This window comes from Erinaceus europaeus, chromosome 17 (assembly GCF_950295315.1).
Source record: "Erinaceus europaeus chromosome 17, mEriEur2.1, whole genome shotgun sequence".
In the NCBI taxonomy this organism is placed as follows: domain Eukaryota; kingdom Metazoa; phylum Chordata; class Mammalia; order Eulipotyphla; family Erinaceidae; genus Erinaceus; species Erinaceus europaeus.
In genome coordinates, this window is record NC_080178.1 from 60,075,963 (window position 1) to 60,097,333 (window position 21,371).

Genomic DNA, 21,371 nt, shown 5'->3' on the forward strand with positions numbered 1-21,371 from the left:
TTATGCTGTCTCACCTGCCCCTTATTCATTTTAAGATTAAAACCAGATACAGTAGAGTTGCCAACTTCTAATAAAGATCTTGAAAGAGATTTATGACTGGTAAAAGCTAAATTGGTAGAAATGGCTATGGTAGAGAGTAAAATGAGCTTGCCAGTATCCTTTGAACTCTAGTTGCCTCCATTAAGCTTCCTCCTTCTGAAAAAGCACAGTTCCCTTGTTAAAGCTGTATTAGAGCGAGAATAGAATGCCAAGATTCTGCAGGCTGGCCAGCTGCCAGGAGAAATGTGCTGAGCATGCCCAGTTCATTTTTTCAGACTACCTGACAGCATAAAACCTTCTTCATCCAGGGATGTAAAAAAGAGGTCCAAAGTATTACCCTGGAGACATTTCTTTACTGGAGCCATAGTAATAAGCAACAACCTATTTCGTATGCTATTATTGTTCTGAGCCTGGAAAATCCTTTCTCCCTTGTCTTTCTGCAGAATTTTAGCTGACCCTACATGACCAGGCTCAATGATGTATCTTTTTATTTCTAGCTTCCCCCCATTTCTTTTTTAAAAAAATAGATTAGATTAAGTCCATATATATGTATATTTCCTAGAGAGAGAGAATGAAAGGGGAAGAGAGACCAGAGCACTGCTCAGCTTTAGCTTAAGGTGGTGCTTGGGACCTCTGTGACTTCAGGCATACAAGTTGGTGCTCTGCCAGGCTGAACTATTTCTCCTGCATCTATCTCCAGCGTATATCTCAAGTTTTCCTTGCTCTCCATATTCCCTACTCTCTCCTTGTTCCCTTAACAAACTTAGCACATTGTTTTCCATTACTCTCTAGACTGCTTCCATATAAATATGTCATTTCAGTAAAATTATTACTACCCTGAAGGCTTCTGAGGCGAAAGCAGAATTATGCTTCACCAGTCCTTAGGTGGTGTTTAGAATTTTGTGGTCATTTAACAAATAGAGAAAACCTTTTCTGAAGCACTTTACTGAGAAGGAACAGAAAAGACATACTGTGATGACTGTACTAAGTGCTGGGAACTGCACTGGAAATACAACTCTGCTCACTCAATAGATAGGACCCTGAGAATCTGGAGGCATCACCCCTATTTCACAGATATAGAGAAAGGTCTATATAGGAACTTTGTCTAACACTGTGGAACCTGTATTTAAACCCAAGTAGTTCTGTTGCGCTAAGGCGAACACCCATATCTTCCCGATGCTTGGGTCATCTGTAAACTGAAATTGTTGTTTGTAATGTAAATAAAACATACAAAGTTGTTTGTTGTTTGTAATGTAAATAAAACATACAAAGTATATAATGAGAAAACGTACAGTCAAACATATTTTGATGCTTAATAAAATTTTAAATAAGTAAAATGTGGACTGAATTTAGAAGTTAGCGTCTTACTATTTTTCAGCGAGGGGACCTTGCCATTTAAATTGTATAATGTATGTCACGTGTAAGTGGATATTCTGGAAGTTAGATTACAAGGTAAGATATTTAATTTTGAGATTTGTACATTACTTGTTAAGATTAACTTGGGGGGGCAGTGGTGGTGCACCTGGTTGAGTGCACATGTTATAGTGCGCAAGGACCCAGGTTCAAGCCCCCGACTCCCACTTGTAGGGGGAAAGCTTCACAAGTGGTAAAGCAGGGCTGCAGGGGTCTCTCTGTCTCTTTCCCTCTCTATGAGTCCCTTCCCTCTCAATTCTTGACTGTCTCTATCCAACAAATAAATAAAGATAAAACATTTAAAAAAAAGATTAACTTGGCAATATTTTTTATTTTATCCTCTGATCTTAATTGCTCATTCTCTATTGTCTCAACTATGACTTTTCACATTGTTTCTGACAGGACTGGTTTCCTTCTTTAGCTTATTTTGATTGCAAAAGTGTTTATAATATAGTGCATTTAATTTTCATGTCAAATTCAGCATCTGTTTAATAAATTTGGTAAAGGCAGCATTAAAAAAAGTGTTTATAAGACAGTAGTCTGGTGGTAAAAATTTCACATCTCCTATAAATATGAGTTTGTTTCTTTAATCTTATATGTATATAAACTCACCCAGCTGAATTATAATCATTTTGATCAGTGTTGAATTGCATGTGATAAACTCTGATTCATCTCCAAAAAAGCTCAAAGTAAATTATTAGACTTTCCTGCATTACTTATTGAACTTGTTGCTAACATTGTAAATAAATTAATAATAATAGGTGACATGTATTGAATTCTATATACCAAGTAACCTGCTAAGTAAGCAATGTGACACATTTTTTTTCTAGAAATCTTCCCAACTGTATGGTTCAATCACTAACCTTTTCCATTTTTAGGTTATACAGAAAAATCTTCAGAGAGAATTTTAAGTAACTTTTTCAAAAGTGACAACTGAATGACATTAGTAGAATTTTGTGTGTGTGTGATACAAGCCCTAGTTTTTTGTAAGAAGTATAGTGTCTTTGTAGACAGAATTAAATTTAATTCTGTCTCTACAGACAAAAAGCTTTAAAACCTTAACTCTTTTGTTTTGTTTTGCCACCATGGTTTTGCTGGGGGTTGGTACCTATATAACAACTGCATGACTTCAGGCAGCCATTACTTTTTACTTTTTTCTCTTGATGGAAGGTAAAAGAGAGACAGAAAAAAAAGAGAGGGTGACGAGAGAGAATAGGGAGGAAAAGCATCCGCAACACTACTCCACTGCTCATGAAGCTCCCCCCCCCCCGCCCCCCGCAGATGACTGAACCTGAACCAGAGTCCTCATGCATGGGAATACGTGCACTCTGCCAATGCACCGACACCTTACTCCCTATTTTATTTTAAAACTCAAGCTCTCTTATCACTTTCTTTACTTGCCCATCAATAGAGAAAATACTTCTATCACAGGGTTACTTAATAGAATTTGTACAGGGACTGGGGAGAGACAGCTCAACTGTAAAACACAAAATATGAAAACCTAAGGTATTTAAGATTGATTCTTCGCACTGGATACATCACAGTAACATTTTGGTTTTTTGATTATATTTGTATTAGTGAATCATCTAGCTTTAAAAGAAAGGTTTTTTTTCTTTTTTACATTTTCAAATTATTTGTTGGAGTTAATGGTTTATAGTACTGTTGTTGACACATAGGTACAATTTTTGATAGGTGTCTGCAAAACACTCTCACTCCCAATTCATGTCCCTTCCCACCATAATGCACAGACTCCAAGCCCCTCCATCTTTGTTCTCCTCCTTCTTCCCCCAGAGTCCTTTACTTTGGTGCAATACACCATATCCAGTGAAAATTTCACTTTTCTCTTTCTATCCTTGTCTCTTAAATTCCACTTATAAGTGAGATCATGCAGTGTTTGTCCTTCTCTATTTGGCTTATCTCACTTAACATAACTTCAAGTTCTATCTAAGATTAAGCTCATTCTTATCAGCTGAGTAGTATTCCACTGTGTATATATGTCATGACTTACTCAGTCATTCATCTGTCATTGGGCATCTGGGTTGCTTCCAAGTTTGAGGTATTAACAAATTGTGCTGCTATGAATATAGATGTGCAGAGAGATAATTGAGTAGGTGTTTTTCTTTCCTTTGGGTAAATCCCCAGAAGAAAAATTTCTGGGTCATGGGGTATTTATAATATTCTTTATTTTGAGAAATCTCCAGATTGTTTTCCACAGGGTTTGTGCCAGTTTACATTTCAACCAGCAATGTAAAGTGCCTCTTTTTTCTCACATTCTTGCCAGCACATGTTTCTGTCCTTTTTAATTTAGGACATTCTCATTGGTATGAAGTAGTACCTCATTATTATCTTTATTTCCATTTCTCTGATAATCAGTGACGTGATTCTTTTTCATATGACTGTGGCCCATTGCATCTCTTTTTTGGTGACGATTCTCTTCATATCCTCTCCATATTTTCTAATGTTTTCTTTTGCTCTCTTCCTTTCTCCCTCCCTCCCTCCCTTCCTTCTTCTTTCCTCTTTCCTCTTTTTTTTTTTCTGAGTTTAATATATTCTCCTTATGAACTCCTTTATCTGATATATGTTATAAAAGATCTTCTAGATCTTCTCCCTTTCTGTAGTGTGTCTTTCTGTTTTGGTGATTTTTTTAAATTAATTAATTAATTAAAATTTTTTTGCTGTGCAGAAGCTTTGCAGTTTAATGTCTTCCCATTTACTGCAGTTATACTAGAATCTTCAAAGAAATTTCCACAGCATAGATTGTGAAGTGTTCTGACAATTCTCTGTTCCCTTGTTTTCTTTCATAAAAATGAATAAGTATTCTGGAACATGATGGCAGAGGTGGACCTAGTGGGGGTTGAATTGTTATGTGGAAAACTGAGAAATGTTATGTATGTACAAACTATTATATTTTACTGGTGACTATAAACCATTGATCCTGCAATGAAGAAATTTAAAAAATGTGTAAGTATTTTTTTAAAATAAAAGGACTAGTTCATAAAGAGCTTAGTTCTTATTTATTTATTTATTTATTTATTTATTTATTTATTTACTTTCTTTTTTCCTATGGCCACTGGTTTTATCGCTGGGGCTCAGTGCTGGCAATAGGGATCCACTGCGCCTAGTGACCATTTTTTCTTTCTTTCTATTTTTTTTATCTATTATTATTATTTAGGACAGAGAGCAATTGAGAGAGAACAAGAGATAGAGGGACCGGAAAACAGGCACCTGCAGACTTGCTTCCCCAGTCATGAAGTTCCACTTGGAAAACTGGGGCTCGAACCCAGGTGCACCTCCACCAGCCCTCAAGAGCTTAGTTCCTTACCTAGTATTTAGTGAATATTCAATAAATCCCAAATTCTTTTTATCTCCTCACACAGAAAAATAAGTGCCCCTTATGTTTCCAGAACCTTTCTACATTTAACTGAACCTTGCTAAGTCCTGTGGCTAACAGGTATTATTATCCTGTTTTACAGTAGAGATACTAGAAGCTCATAAATACCAAGAGGCCTTCTTTCACCATACATGCCTTGTAAGGAGCAGAGTAAGGACTTCACATTTCTCATCTTAACTGTTTGTCTCTTGGGAAATCAATAAAGTGATGGGAGAAATAAAATAAAATGGCTTAAAATCTATTAACTTAAGATGGTCTTATATTAAAAAAATAGTAACAGAAAACTTATTTGTTCTCTTTCATTTCCCAAATTGCAAACATGTACAAAGAGCTCTGCCAGGAAGCAAAAGCAAGATCCATTAAGAGGATTGCACTCTGCTCACTGAAAGCCATGGTTTGAGCTGACATCTAATATTGTCTGCTTATTTCAGACCTGCAGATAGATTTTAGTGGGCACAAGGAGAAATAATTGGTTAAAGGCTGTGCTGTATATTTTCAGAATGTGTCAACTTAGTTGTTAAGAGTGATCATGCTGAAAGCAGTATAAAATGCATTGCAAACCAATTGATTTGATTTCCATCTCACTTGACTGTATAGCTAATGACACTTTGAGACAGATTGTCTTCCTTTGATCACCACACAGCCTCCTGAAATATTTAAATCACACTGGGGGGAAGTGGGGATGGTTGCTGTAACCTGCTCAGTATCCTGCAGTTTGCATGTAAACTCTCAGAAACTATTCCTCTCCCCTTGCTTACCTTCTAAGTTGATGATAATGTATAGAGGGGTCTCTTGTTTTTCTCCCAAATGTTCTTCTTCCTTCTCCACTGGACTCTGGGAGTTATTTGGATGGTGACATTGGATCGTTGCTTGTGATTCTGAGTCTTGGAGTAAAGACTCTCTGGTTTGGAAGAATTACTGACCTTTAGACCTAGCTCTGGACATAGAAAGATTGCTCTGATGTATGTTAAGAGACTGTCCAATCACATTCCTCCATGAATTGGACTGAGGATTTCACTTTCTCTTCTGTATGTAGAATGACAAGAGTAACATGGCTATTACTTTTCCAATCCTCAATTATCAGAGTTTTTTTTTTTTTTTCTCTTCAGAAAACATACTGGTCTACAAAGGCCAAGGTTTGGTTGATTCTTACAGTTTTCTTTATTCCCTCATAATATCTCAAACCTCACTATTCTTTAGTGACACACTTGTGACTTTTCCATAAATAGTGCTGCTTAATGCTTATGCTTTTTCTTTCCAAGTATTCAAAAGGGATAATTGTTGCATTTGAAAAAAGTAAAAATAATAAACCCAAGGATTAATTTTTTTCATTAGGTACAATGGTTAAACACTCTTCATAGAAGATTCCTTTTCTTATAAAAAAAAAGTTGACAGTTTATTCTCTGCTTGTGTTCACTGAATTTTTTAAATATTTATTTATTTATTTTCCCTTTTGTTGCCCTTGTTGTATTGTTGTCATCATTATTAGATAGAACAGAGAGAAATGGAGAGAGGAGGGGAAGACAGAGAGGGGGAGAGAATATAGACACCTGCAGACCTGCTTCACCTGTGAAGGGACTCCCCAGCAGGTGGGGAGCCGAGCCAGGGGCTTAAACAGCCACATGCTCTTAACCTGCTGCACTACCAACCTCACTGATATTTTCTTTCCTTGTTTTGGCCACCAGGGTTATCACTGGAACTCAGTGCCAGCACTAGGAATCCAGCACTCCTAACAGCCTTTTTCCTCTTTTCTTTTTTTTTTTTTCCTTTCTATTTTGTTTTTGATAGAACAAAGAAATTGAGAAGGGAGGGAGAGGTAGAGAGGCAGAAAAAAAGATAGACACCTGCAAACTTCCTTCACCACTTGTGAAGCATCCATCCTGCAGGTAGGGGGCAGGTGGCTTGAACCTGAGTCCTTGTGCAAGGCAAGGTGAGCCACTGCCTGGCTCCCTTCACTGCCTTTTTTTTTTTTTTTGCCTCCTGGATTATCACTGGGGCTTGGTGCCTGCACTATGAATTTACTGCTCCTGGAGACTATTTCCCTCTTGTTGTCCTTGTTATTTATCGTTGTTATTGTTGTGGATAGGCTAGAGGGAAGTTGAAGAGGAGGGAAAGACAGAGAGGGGAGAGAAAGATAGACACCTGAAGACCTGCTTCACCGCTTGCTAAGCAACCCCCCTCAGGTGGGGGACCAGGGCTCCAACCCAGATACTTGCACAGGCCCTTGCACTTTGTGCCATGTGCACTTAACCTGCTGCACTACTGCCTGACACACGAACTTTTTTTTTTAATGAAATTATCCCTGAGTAAAGGGACATAAAGAAAGCATATGTCATGATTAAAGGCCTACCGTTTTAGTTTCATTTGGGAAGAGGCTGCTGATTATGATTTAAAAAAAATTCTAGAGTCAATAATCCAGTATATTCGTGTATGAGTAGTATACAAGTTCTCAATGCATTAAGAAAAACTATATCAGAAAACTGCATTATAAATGTTTTCAATCCCTCTATTCAATGACCTTTGATCATGTCAGTATGGTTCAATGAAATCAAATTTTCAGTGTTTGTATTTGGTAAACAAATATATATATGAATTCACTGTTTGAACTTTGTATTAGCCTTCGTTCCACTGTCTTGTCTTGATAATATAACTTTAAAAATCCCAAATCAAATAAACTAAATCACATGAAATTATATTACTTCATAAATAATATAACATTAATGGTTCAGGTCTACTCACCCCAAATGTATATAAAAATGTGAGTAACATTAATGTTGACACATACACAGTGCATTTTAGTATTCTAGATTTTTAATTTAATATTTTAACTTTTAAACCTGTAACATTTTTTGAGAAAACATTGGTTTACAGGTTATATGTTTCACACCTCTTTCAGACTTATGTTACCTTAGCCAACCCAACATCAAAGTGCCTTATCCCTTCACCAGATCAGTAAACACTCCTTCATCTTTGAAGCTCTCCCCTCTCCCTTTCAATGATATCAGTTATTCAGTCTAAATCTAAGGGTTTGTTTCTCTTTTGTTCTCTCTGTTATCTTGCTTTATTACTTATCTTACATATGAGATAACATCCGATATTTCTTCTTCTGAGTTATTTCACATAGCACAATTCTCTCTAGTTTCTTTTATGTTGCAAAAAAAAAAGAAGAATTTCATTTTTTCCCTTTATAGATGTGTAGTATTTCTTTGAGTAAATCTGCCACAATTTCTTTTTTTAAATTTTTTAAATTTTAATTTTTTAAAATTTTTTCTTTATTGGGGAATTAATGTTTAATATTCAATGGTAAATACAATAGTTTGTACATGCACAATTTCTTAATCCGACTATCTGTTGAGTTTATCTTGGCTATTCAAATTGCATGGCAGTGATTATAGATTCAACTTTATTTTTCCAGATAAGTTTTTTTGTTTTTCAGACAGATTCCTATGAGTTGAACTGCTAGATCATATGGTAGTACTATTAACCTTTGTTGTTTTCCTGGCTTTATAATTCCCAAATGGCTTCTTCAGAAAGAGAAGGACCACACCACCGAATGGATCTTGAGCTCAAATGTATAGCAAAGAAATGCATTACCTAGTGAGCTGGTTTGCTTATCTTGCATCTTTTATTTTTATATGTGAGAGAGAAAAAGAGAGAGAGAGAAGAAAAAAAAAACTATAGCATCGCACTGTCGTATATAGTGTCAGGGATCAAGACCTCATGCTTAATAATCCAATGTGGGGGCCTGGTGGTGGCGCACCTGATTAAGCACACATATTACCAGAATCAAGGACCCAGGTTTGGCCCCTGTTCCCCACAGTGAAGCAGGTCTGTAGGTCTGGCTTTCTCCCCACACCTCTCTTTTTCCTGGTCCTATCTCAATTTCTCTCTATCAGGCGGTAGTTCAGCGGGTTAAGTGCATGTGGTGCAAAGCACAAGGACTGGCGTAAGGATCCTGGTTCAAACCCCTGGCTCCCCACCTGCAGGTGAGTCGCTTCACAGGCGGTGGAGCAGGTCTGCAGGTTTCTGTCTTTCTTTCCCCCTCTCTGTCTTCCCCTCCTCTCTCCATTTCTCTCTGTCCTATCTAACAAGGACGACATCAATAACAACAACAATGAAACAACAAGGGCAACAAAAGGGAATAAATAAAGAAAGAAAAGAAAAATAGAAAGAAAAAAAATGGCCACCAGCAGCAGAGGATTCTTAGTGCTGGCACTGAGCCCCAACAATAACCCTGGTGGCAAAAAAGATGGAGAAGGAGGAGGAGAAGGTGGCAAAGGAGGAAAAGGATGAGAGAGGGAAAAGGGAAGAAGGAAGAAGAAAAAGAAGAATCCAATGCTTTATCCACTATACTACCTACTTCCTGACCTTGACCCTGTATTGTTTGTTTTTCGTAGCTTGCCATAAGTGATGAACCAATTTACATTGCCACTTATTATTTGGGTTCTTTTGTTTGTTTGCTTGCCTTTGTTAACTAGAACACACTTTTGATATGATTTAATTTGACTCCCCCACTTAATGAGGAAAATAAGAATGACCTCTGAGCAGCGCAATGGACTCTGTGTACTCAGAGAACTTCTCTAATACTGAGGGGAGATTATAGGAGGCAGTGTGTGGTAAGGAAAGAAGATTTAAAAAATTGAAGTTGTATGTGAATAGGCCAGTACAGTAGACCATTCAAGAAGAATAAAATTCATTAAGCCAGATAATTGAAAGTGGAGACCATAAAATAAAGATCAGAAATATATTCGGCATGTTAAATGTTCCATTTGAATGCATTTGTTTCCAGTAGAGTTTTTCTGGTTCACAAAACTTAAGAAACATGGAAACGAAAGTTAGTGTTAGTCAGACATCCTAAGCTGTTTCTTCATGTACTAGTTAACAGCTCCACAATGGATTCATTAAGATCAGAGTAGCTTAACCTGTCTTGCCATGACTTTTCCCCAGGCTGTTGACTGGAGTGGACCACAAGTCTAATAGCACTCTAAAAGCAAATTCACTCAGGAGAGTTACGATTTTTTTTTTCTGCCTTACATTTCTATTCAACATGAAAAGCCCTAACCTCTAACCACCTTCTTGGTGTATTTAACATACTGATAGCTATCAAAAATAGCCGAGAGGAACCTCCTTAAAAGGCAGCTGTGGGATTCTGAACATTTTTTCCCAGAATAAAGCTAGTGGTCTGTTCTTGCTGCACTGATTGTAAGGAAAAATTAAAAATCTAGATCCTTTTACTATGCTTTTACTGGATGCACAATTGTCATAAAATTATATTTAAACTCATTAGGAGCAGAACACATTTAATGCAGACCTGTCCGGACATGACATTGCCACCATTTTAAAAAGTGCTTTTAGACATTCTGAGATCTGCAATGTAATTTAGAACATGGTGATATATTTAAATGTAAGAGACATCTGACTTTGTGACTGAATGTTTAACAGAACGATTATAACCATTATACATATATTACTCTGCTAAAAGGAATAAAATGTATTTTTTTCTACTTTGTAGACAAAGACAAATGTGTTTTGAGTGATAGTTGAAAAGAAACAGATAATTGAAATTATCTTTATCTTTTTGGTTCTTGTTTTTGAAACAGCACTTAGTATAAGGTTGTCTAATATGTTAGAATTCAATACACGTTTGTTAGACAGGGCCAAGTTGAATTAAGTGGCATATTTGGCCATGTAAGAATCATAATGGATATCATTTAAATAGTTAAAGTAATGTATTTCAGTACATGTAAGAGTGATTAAGCATGAGTGCAAATCATGTGATATAGTGAACGAACAATGATCTAATAACTAAAAATAACATAGCAAACAAATAATATGGCCTAGATGGGTTACTGTTGCCTCTAAAATGAATGTTGTGCATTTTTTAATGAGTGGAAAACAAATGCATAGGATTTACCACCTTATGAGTTTTTTAAATATTTTTATTGGGAGATTAGTGGTTTACAGTAAATAAAGTTGTTGATACATGTGTAATATTTCTCAATTTTCTGCAGGCAGAACACTCTCAACCCCAACTAGGTCCTCTTCCACCATCATGTACCAGGACCTCAAAGCCCCAGCCTCCACCCCTCAGAATCCTTTACTTTGGTGAAATACATCAAACCAAGTCCAAGTTTCGCTTGGTGTTTCCCTTCTGTTCTTGTTTCTTAACTGCTGTCCATGAGTGAGATTATCCCATATTCATCCTTCTTTTCCTGGCTTATCTCACATTCCTTCAAGCTCCATCCAGGATGAGGTGAAAAGGTGAATTCATCATTCTTAATAGCTGAGTAGTATTCCATTGTGTATATATACCACAACTTTCCCAGCCACCCAACTATTGTTGGACATCTAGATTGTTTTCTGGTTTGGGTTACTACACATTGTGCTTCTATAAACATTGGTATATGCATAGCATTTTGGATGGATGTATTTGATTTTTTGGATATATCCACAGGAGAGGAGTTGCCAGGTCTTAAGGTAGAACCATTCCTAGCCTTCTGAGAGTTCTGCAAAATGCTCTCTATAGGACTGGACCAACATACATTCCCATCAACAGTGCAGGAGGGTTCCTTTGCCCCCACAACTACTTCAGCATTTATTGTTACTATCCTTTCTGATGTCCTTTCTGACATTCTCATAGGAATGAAGTGGCATCTTATTGTTATTTATTTATTTTTTTATTTTTATCATTTCTCTGACAATCAATGACTTGGTGAATTTTTTCGTATGCCTGTTGGCCTTTTAAATATCTTCTCTGGTAAATATTCTGTTCATATCCTCTCCCCACTGTTGGATGAGATCATTTGTTTTTTGGTGTTGTTGTTGCCTAGTCTGGTGAGTTTTTTGAAAAAATATGTAGGTGATTAGCCTTTTGTCTAGTGTATAGCATGTAACAATCTTCTCCCATTCTCTAAGGAGTCACTTTGTTTGGGTGGTGGTTTCTTTTGCTCTGCAGAAGCTTTTCAATTTGATGATGCCCCTTTAGTTTACTTTTATTTTTGTCTTCTTTGCAATTAGACTTGTAACATTGAAGATGACTATAAAACTTAGATGGAAAAGAGTTCTGCCAATATTTTCCTCTAAGTATTTGACAGTTTCTGGTTTAACATCCAAGCCCTTGATCCATCTGGAGCTTATCTTTGTGGATTTTTAAGAATAGTCCCCAAGTTTATGGGTATTGTTTCTCTAAGAATTAGTTACAGCTAAGTTTGGTTAGTATTAGAAATTTAAAAAGCCCCTTTCCTGAGTACCCATTCCAGAAAACCATGGCTGCAGAGTGTTACATTTTCTTGCCTCCATGTCCCCTTTAAGCCAACTATTAATGGCTACTGTGTGTCTTGCTCTACTTTTTCTTCTCAGGAATATTCCTTGTCTCTGCATGTTTGAATTTATTTCAGTTTTCAGCCCTAACAAAGTGCTAAATCGTCTATGAGGCTACCCTAATTTTCTCGTTGGATGCCATTTTCCCCATGATTTTGTAAATAGATGATGCTATCTTTAATAACACTTATTAATTTTAACTTAGCATTTACTTTTTTGTGCCCATGGACCATCCATTCAATTAGATATTAAGCACCCTCCTAAAAGACAGAATCTAAGTCTATTTGCCCATATAGTATAATAAAAAGTATTAAATATGGGAATGAATAGATGTTTCCAAGGGCATTTTTTATTGGGGATTAATATTTTACAGTTGACGGTAAATACAATAGTTTGTACATGCATAATATTTCCCAGTTTTCCACATAACAATACAACCTCCATCCAAGAGCATTTTGATGTATATTTTTTACTTGCAAATACTGTGGATTCTCTACTTTTTCTAAAGAGTGAGGAGAAAATTATTTCACTGGCTGCTTCAATGAAAGAAAGGGCCTGGGGAAGTAGAGATAGAAGCCTTTTAAAGTATAACAGATCCAGGGGTGAAGTCTGGAATAGTGAAATTCAGAGAGGATTTGCTAGAATTTTTGAAGATAACTTAGAAACAACTTCTTAATTTTTTCTTGTTGTTTGCTTAGAAATACAGAACATATACTAGTGAAGAGATATTTTCTGGAAGTTGTGGGCTGACTGGTTGACAGTACATGAGGAGAAGCATGTGTTTGGGGCAGATGGGAGAGAATAGGGACAAGGATGAAGGCAGAGGAGGGTCTGTGGGTGTGAAGTGAACAGAAGAACAGTATGAATGAGAAAAAGAGAATGTTGGTTGAAATGATATGAAAAAAACTGTCTAATGGCAATAGCCTTATGTTGTGTGCGCTAAAAAATATTAAGGAAAGGCAGTTCTCCTACTATGTCACCCATATAAAGAATTTGAAAGACCAAGTCTATTTCCAAGTCCTTCAGTTTAAAATGGAAAATGCAGTTGAGAGGACAGGGAAACTTTGCTGGTTTCACCATACAGTACCACTGGTATGAATGAACGCACAGAAGCAGAGGTACAAGTGCAGAAAAACTTGCTCAGACAAAATCATGCAGTTCTTTTAAATGTAATGCAACAAAAAAGAATTCATTTATCTTATCAGACTCTTAACATTTGTACCTTTTTTGGATTCAGATTTTCTAGGTCAATGAAAAGCAAAATCAATTTGTTAGCCTGTGCATTGCCCTCAGTTTAACTCTTGCCTAACCAAACACTTCAATATATATTCCCAGTGTTGACTATGAGCCCCAGCATAAGAGAATCCTATAGACAGAGACAGCCTCACTTTGTGGACTTCTGTCTCAGGTGAAAGAACACTCATAATTTCAGAAAATGTCACTATATTATGTTGTGCAGTTTTTACTTAGTGTTTACAAAAGCCTGCTGTTGCTAAAGTGTGCAAGCAGTTCTGTAACTAAAATATTCTAAGTCTGTGCACTTTCATCTCAAGAATATTTACAGGCTCAAATATCCTGTTTGTTTATTTACTTATTTATTTTTCACCTGGAAAAAGAAGTGTACAAGAGAATTGTCTTAATATTACTCTTGAATTTTAAGATAAGCAAGTAATTCTTTTCTATTCAAGAACTCCCTGATTAGCCTTTATGGGAACTCCTATATAAAAGACTCTCTAGTTAATAATGGCAATAATACTCTATAGGGAAAGCTTGAAATATATACTAGCTGCAGATTGTATCTAAACTGAAAAACACTGAACTTAGCAGTTGATGCTATGACTTTATGGGAATGCTGTTGCATTTCCCACACAGAGAATATGTGTGGATACCGTTTATGTGTGTATTCAAGTATATGTGTATATGTGTGTATTTATGTATGTGATCTACTGCCTTCAATTGTGGTCCTTTTCAGAAGCTACTCAAATTCTACTTCTGGGACACACTACACAAATCTTCCAATAGAAATTTCTCTCTCTCTCTCTCTCTCTCTCCCTCCCTCCCTCTCTTCTTCCTTCCCTCCCTCCCACTTCCCCCCCCCCCACACTTATGGTATGTGCAATTTTGCCAGACCCATGAGGAGAGACACTGATGGGATTTTTCACAAGTGTGGGAACCGGAGTCCTTCACAGTGAAAACATTTGTCTCTGTTCAAGCCATGCCCAGTTATCCCTCAAAAGAAATGTTCTGATTAACTTTTTCTACAGCCTTAAGATAGCAGTCTGTGTAGCAGATCTAATTAAAAAGTTTATGTAACAGATCAGCAAGCTTTTTTTTCTTCTTCTTCTTCTTCTTCTTCTTCTTCTTCAACTGGGCTCTTTCCGCTCAGTTTGAGTGTTACTAGCTTTCGCTATGCAACGGCCAAGTCCTTCCCGGGGTGAAAATTATCAGCTTTTGTGGGATACTATTGCTTCCTTAAAACAATGTGAAGAAGCTATGCAACATGCATTCATTCCGGTAAGGAAAATGTCCCTTTTTTCTAGGCGTTATTTTAATTTCCCCCTTTTTAATTCTATAAATAAATGAAATGTAATCTTTGCATTTAATGATGTAGTGTTTTCTCTGTAGTTTTTGTTTGGGATACAATTCTGTCTTCTTATTTCATATGAGATCTGATTTCTTAATATGTCTAAACATTGAGCAATAAGAAAGTTAATAGTAATCCAATCAATATCATTTTAGTTAAAAATAATTTTGACAGTAACATGTGCTTAGAAGGAGCACAATATTGATATTCTTCATTATTATTTGAAACAGCTGACAGTGTATGTTTTCTGCTTGGTTGCCCCCAAACTACTTAGAATGACTGTGAAAATATTTCTCAGTGTGTTTGATTTACAGATCAAGATACCTAAATTTAGTTCTCACATTTTGATTTGTGGGTTATCCAAGTAAAACCCACTATAAATATCTTTCTGAAAATGTGATTAATTCTTTCATAAAGTAGTGAAGAACTGCTTTGAGGTTTGTGAAGCAGAGTGGTAGAACTGCATAGTTCTATAAAATGAGTAAGTAAATCAGTGTTATTCTGCTGTACATTGCAGAAATAATGTTTGCATTTATAACCATGTAGGAATCAGACTATATTTGATAAGCTATGATGAAGTCAATGATACTGAAGGAATAATATTAAAATTTTGAACAGTAAATTAGTCTGTTTTGAAGGTTTTAGATGCTCTAAGAGTAAGAGTACACTTGTAAAATTAAATTGCTTCTAAACATTACTTAGATCTTCTCAAGTAAAAGACAATTTCTGACACAGAAATTCAAGAGAATTTTCCTGTCAATAGCTGGAATCTATTTTAAAGTTTAAATAATTTTTAATTAGATGACATTATGTTTTTCACAATAAACTGAGTCAGCAGAGTTAGTCAAAGACTGTATTACATTTGAAGTTTTTCTCATCAGATGCTATTTTTAAGTAGATTTAGAGTGTATAATACAAAAACATGTAATTCTCCAGGGAGTTTAAAAATTAATTGTTGGAAATTGAGCCAGAATTCTGTTTGGAAATGGAATTTCCTATGTATAGCTTGTTTTGCCTATCTTTATTGAGTTTCTCTTGCCTTGCTTTATTAAGGATAGTATATACTCCTTGTGAAACTTAAGGATGTTGTACTTCATGAACCTTTTTATGGCCAGTTTTTAAAAAATTTTTATTATGTGTATTTATTTATTGGATACAGACAGAAATTAAGAGAGAAGGGGTGATAGAGAGGGAAAGAGACAGAGAGACACCTGCAGCCCTGCTTCACCACTAGCAAAGTTTCCCCTGCAGGTGGAGACTAGGGGCTCAAGCCCAGGGGTCCTTCTGCATTGTAACATGTATGCTCAACCAGGTTCGCCACCACCCAGCCCAGAATTATTTTGTTCAAAGCACACACACTTCCTTCCACTCTCCCCCCCCCATTACATATGTGTGTGTATGTGTATCCTCTAACATTTTATTGCAGATATTTTCTTCTCCATCTCTCTTGCTGGGAGGTAGGGAAAAATAGAAATTAAGTTGGAAAAAGGAATTGACATGTATTTGTCCTCTTACACTACTGTTTAGAACTTGTTGAACATAGACTGCATCTATTATTCATCTATTCCGAGTCTAGCCCAATGCCTGACGTAAAGAGTCCTTGGTGAGAGTTTTAGGAGTGAATGAAATTAGCTGATGATAGTCTCTGGTTTCAGCATTCCCGGTTAACACCTGTTACTTTTCATCACCAGCTTTATCTGTACTGATCTCATAAATTATTTCTATTCAAATCCATTGGGAAAAAAAAAACAATAAACCTTCCCAAATCATTGTACTAGAGCAGAAAACAGAAAGGAAAATCAGGGGATGAACTCTTATAGGAAAAATATGCTGAGATTCAGTTCCTATCATTCACAGGCCAGTCTTGCTTCCATGCTAGTGTCTGTTCCCATGGTCCACTACTGCATGCATTGTTTCATTTTGTCTGCTCTGAGACGTTTGCAGAACTTATTGGGAATTTGCCACTCGTTTGCCACTCTTCTGGGTTTCTCAAATCTCTTCCAATTGCATTAAAGTTACCATTGTAGTTTTCTATTTTTGAAATATGTTATAAAATAGTATTGCCAGTGATCATTATTTTATTTAAATTGAGCTTCAGTGTATTTGTTTTATTTTATTTTATTATTTTTACCAGAGCACTGCTCAGCTCTGGTTTATGGTGGTGAGGGATTGAACCTGAGACTTTGGAGCCTCAGGCATGAGAGTCTCTTTGCATAACTATTATGCTATCTACTCCTTCCCATTTTAGTGTATTTGTTAATATTTATTTAGTCTAGATCTCTCAAGGACTCTATTTCTTTTGTATTTTATGCACATTTTTTTCCTAGTGGACTTTTACCACTCTCACCAACTTCCTCAGACAAACAGAAAGAGAGGGAGAGACAGGAGAGAACACAACACTGACATTTCCCCCAGTATACTGGAGACAGGGGCTCAAACCTGGGTCATGTGCATGAAAAGGCTACACCTAGATGAGGTACCTTGCCAATCCACTTTATACACATTTTAGCCCAGTGATACATACTTCATACACACACTCATAAAAACATGTGGCATTCCTATCTAATGGAAGTATTCATTATTTAGCATAGCCACATATGTGTGTGTGTGTGTGTGTGTGTGTGTGTGTGTGTGTGATCATACTGTATTACGCATGTTAAAGAAATGGCAAACTATATTTCAGTTGCCTCCTTTAAACAAACTTAGTTTTTTTTTGATAATAAAATACCTGAAATTAGATAGAATATAGGAAATATAATTACCATGATATAGCTGATCTTTAAAACTTGACCTGAGAAATTCACAAACAGCGCTATCTTCTGTGAGTGCAAATTCTTAAAACATCATTTAGATTATAGAGCATCTTAGATTGCTTGAAGAATTGCTTGCACTATAAACTACAGATCACAAACAGGGGATTCCACTGGTATAGTTCTAGCCACTCATAACACACCAGATACAAAATCTTCATGACTGATGCCATCAGCCCAAGATTAATGAATTTCCTTGAAGTGTCTACAATCAACTTTGATATGAAGAAACTGAAAGCAACGGATGCCTAAAACATTATGTACATAAAACAGTTTAAAGAAACTGGGGGCCAGTCTGTGGAGCACTTAGTTAGGGGCACAGGTTACCATGCTCATTGTGCTGAGCTGGGTTCCAGCCCTCTAACCTGCAAGTAGGGGCAGGGTAGTGTGGAGGATAGGGGAGCGCTTCTCAAGTGTTGAAGCAGGTCTACAGTTCTCTCTCTTCCTCTCTCCCTATCTTCCCCTCCCTTCTCTATCCTCTCTGTCCTATCAAAAATAAACTAGAATGAAAAAATGGTCTTGAGTAGCAGTGGATTCATAGTGCTGGCACCAAGCCCCAGCAAGAACCCTGATGGTGGAAGGAAGAAAAAAAAAAAGGAGTATTTCATGGTTTTATTATTTGATCTCACATATTAGTTCATGCCCTGTAATGAAGAAGTGAAGATCAAATCTGAAGTCTTAAGTGGGATTATCTACTTGACTCAACTACTTAAGTATAAAACAGGAACAGAGATTTTCTTGTATGCCTGCGTTTAAGTATAAGCAACTGTATAAGCCACTATAAGCAACTGAATATTTATTGAATAAATGAATGACAAAAATGTTCTATCATGAAGTTCTGAAAATTGGTTCTTTCATTGACTATGTAAGAGCATTATTAGAGTGTTTTGCGGTATCAGGAAAACCAAAGGCTTGGCTGTTTTATTAGTTATGTAATTAGATATTTTGGTAAAAATAGTACTATATTAGCAGCTATTTTCACAGAGAAGACTTTTGTCTTTTAAAAATTTATGTATTAATGAGAAAGGGGGGGGCGAACCAGAGCATCATTTTAACACATGGAGATTGAACTCAGGATCACATGCTCGAGAATCCAGTGATTTATCTATTGTGTCAACTCCCAAGCCACTGGCCTGAATTTCTATCCACTTATTAATTTGTTCACTTCATTCACATTATAATTGAGGCTCTAAGAATTCCCAGGCACAAAATAAGGACCTGAAGATGTATTTCAATTCCCCGTGATACCATAACATTGGGCAAGATTCTACAGTAGTCCTTGCCCAAAGGATATTCCAGGTTCTTTTGCTACAATATACAAAGCTTATTTTCCTTACACTGCTAGTCACTACTAGTGGGTTGGGATTTGGTATAACCTGAGAACTCAGGTGTCCATAGTGTCTTTAATCTGTCCATTTCTGCTGCTGATCTAAAGGCTTTTTTTTCAATATTGACAACTTCAACTTAATTTATTTTTCTTTATTTTAGCTGGATAGGGGCCTCACATAGGCAGAATTTACTACTACCTGAGCCATCTTTTCATTCAGATAGACAGAGACAGAAGGGAAGAGACACCACAGTACTATAGATTCTAATAGTGTTGTAATACTCTCATGTAGTACTGGAATCAAACCTGAAACTAGCAGGTGGTGAGACAAATTCACTCTTCAGTGGGCTTTCAGCCTCACAGATTAGCCATCACTATGTTGTTTCTGCCACATCTTGAGCTAGGTATTTAGATATTTATTAATGCCTATGCTAGCCCATGTATTATTCCCATATTGCCTTGGTATTGTCAACCCTCTTATAGCTATGGGGATAGTATTATTTATTTTACAAAGTTTCTGGAGGTTAAGTAACTCTCTCAAGGCTGCATAGACAATAAACAGAAAGGCCAGGTTTTGCAACTAATGATCTACAACCAATTTTCATAAACAGTTCACTAAAATAAGGACCACCCATTGAAAGCAAAGTATTTGGAGCATAGTGTGAGAAGAGTCAGTAAGTATAGCAGTGTGGGGGAGACCCATCTGCTTGGAATGCAGAGAAGGATGACCAAGGAAGAACGAAAAGTTTTATGATGGTTTTACAACAGGAATATATTAGTAGAGAAAAGATGAAACAACAGATGTAAAGACTCTGAAGCACAAAATAACAGCATCATCTCAAAACAAATAATCAATATTCCCTAGGACTGAGCTTTATCTGTGAACATGAGGGAGGAAGCTAAATCAGGGACAGTACAGATGAAATGTGGGTTCTTTAAAGTCTGGAGCCATGAAGGTCAGTCAGAAAAGAAGCACTGAATAGTTCAGACACAGACTGGGTCACTGGAACCTGAGAAGAATATTTTCAGAAGGTAGAAAGATGACCTTAGATACCTAGCTTCATTACCCCTACTGCATATAATCTGAACTACAAGTCTCACTAGAGATGAAGACACATGTATAGAGGGAAACAAAAAACTTGCACAGAGATGTAAAAGAATAAAACTAGTGGAGAGAGAAAAATTGAGAGGAGAATTCAGGATGTCCCTCAGGAAGGTGCACAGAAAACTGAGTTGACAGAAGAAGCAAGAAGTTGAGAGCCTGGACTGGGTCCGCTGGAGCTCATGCTTCTTAGTTCCTACTCATTGGGTGAATAACCTGCTGTGCATCCTGCCCTTTTAATCTCATAAGTGGGAATGCTTGTGGGAGCAACCATGTATTTCCTGCAACCAGAGAAACTTAGTTAGAGTTAATGGAACTAGGAGGAAGTGCACCTGTAGAGTGCACACATAGCTGTGAGCATCTGACTTCAAGACTCCAGTTCCTATCTTATGGTGTGTGTGTGTGTGTGTGTGTGTGTGTGTGTGTGTGTGTGTGTGTGTGTGTGTGTGTGTGTGTGTGGACTCACAAGTTGTGAAGCAGTGCTGCAGATGCCTCTTTCTCTTCCTCCCTCTCCCTATTATTTTTTTGTCTCTATCATACAATGATTGGGGGAAAAAAAGACAGTTAATGAATAAAGATCCAGGGACTATATTCAACCCAACAAAAGCAGACAGAACAAGAGCAGAATAAAAGCAGGACTAAGAATCTGAGCATCCTAGACTACATGGTAAAGTTCTGTCCTCAGACTTTTCCCACAGGCCTTTCCGACTAGACTTCCCTCCCATCTTACACCCAGAGGATAAACCTTCTCCTCTATTATTCCAAGACACCTTGAGGAAAATTAACTTCTTTTTTGTTGAGGCTCCAGAAGCCCCGGCTTCAATCCTCCACACTACCATAAGCCAGAGCTGAGTAGTGATCTGTCTTATGTAGCCATCATAGTACCAACATGGAACTGGTTCCTTTTAGGGAATCAGAGGATCATGTACTTTGTTGAAGATCATGTATTCAGTAAGACCAGAAAATAACCCAGGCAGACCTTGTGAATCTAATCAAATCTATCTTTTTTCCTTCACACCCACCATGTTATTTCATCCCTGTTTCTGTGTTTCACGTTATAAATATCGGAGGAGAGGATCTCATCTTTCCATATGACACTGTAAATTCTTTTTTAAACATTTTTTTAAATATTTATTTTACTTATTTATTTTCCCTTTTTTTTGCCCTTGTTGTTTTATTTTATACAGAGAGGGGGAGAGAAAGCTAGACAACTGCAGACCTGCTTTACTACGTGTGAAGCGACCCCCCTGCAGTTAGGGAGCCGGGGCTTGAACCGGGATCCTTAAGCTGGTCCTTGGGCTTTTCACCACATACGCTTAACCCACTGTGCTACTGCCTGACCCCCTAAATTATTTTTTTATTTACTTTTATTTGATAGGACAGAG

General features: G+C 36.9%; 1 protein-coding gene across 13 annotated transcripts in view; it reads left to right on the forward strand.

The window, feature by feature from the left end:
- Positions 1-21,371, forward strand: part of DLG2 (discs large MAGUK scaffold protein 2) — a 1,912,587-nt gene that overhangs the window by 1,206,463 nt on the left and 684,753 nt on the right. Inside the window, exon 1 of one of the 13 annotated variants that reach the window (XM_060176806.1) lies at positions 14,484-14,677. The exons of 11 other annotated variants lie outside the window; for them this stretch is intronic. In XM_060176806.1, coding sequence (XP_060032789.1) covers positions 14,573-14,677 — 105 coding nt within the window. In that variant the 5' untranslated portion in view covers positions 14,484-14,572. Of the gene's footprint in view, positions 1-14,483; positions 14,678-21,371 lie in introns of those variants that run through there. One more of the 13 variants, XM_060176800.1, reaches the window with a different exon arrangement.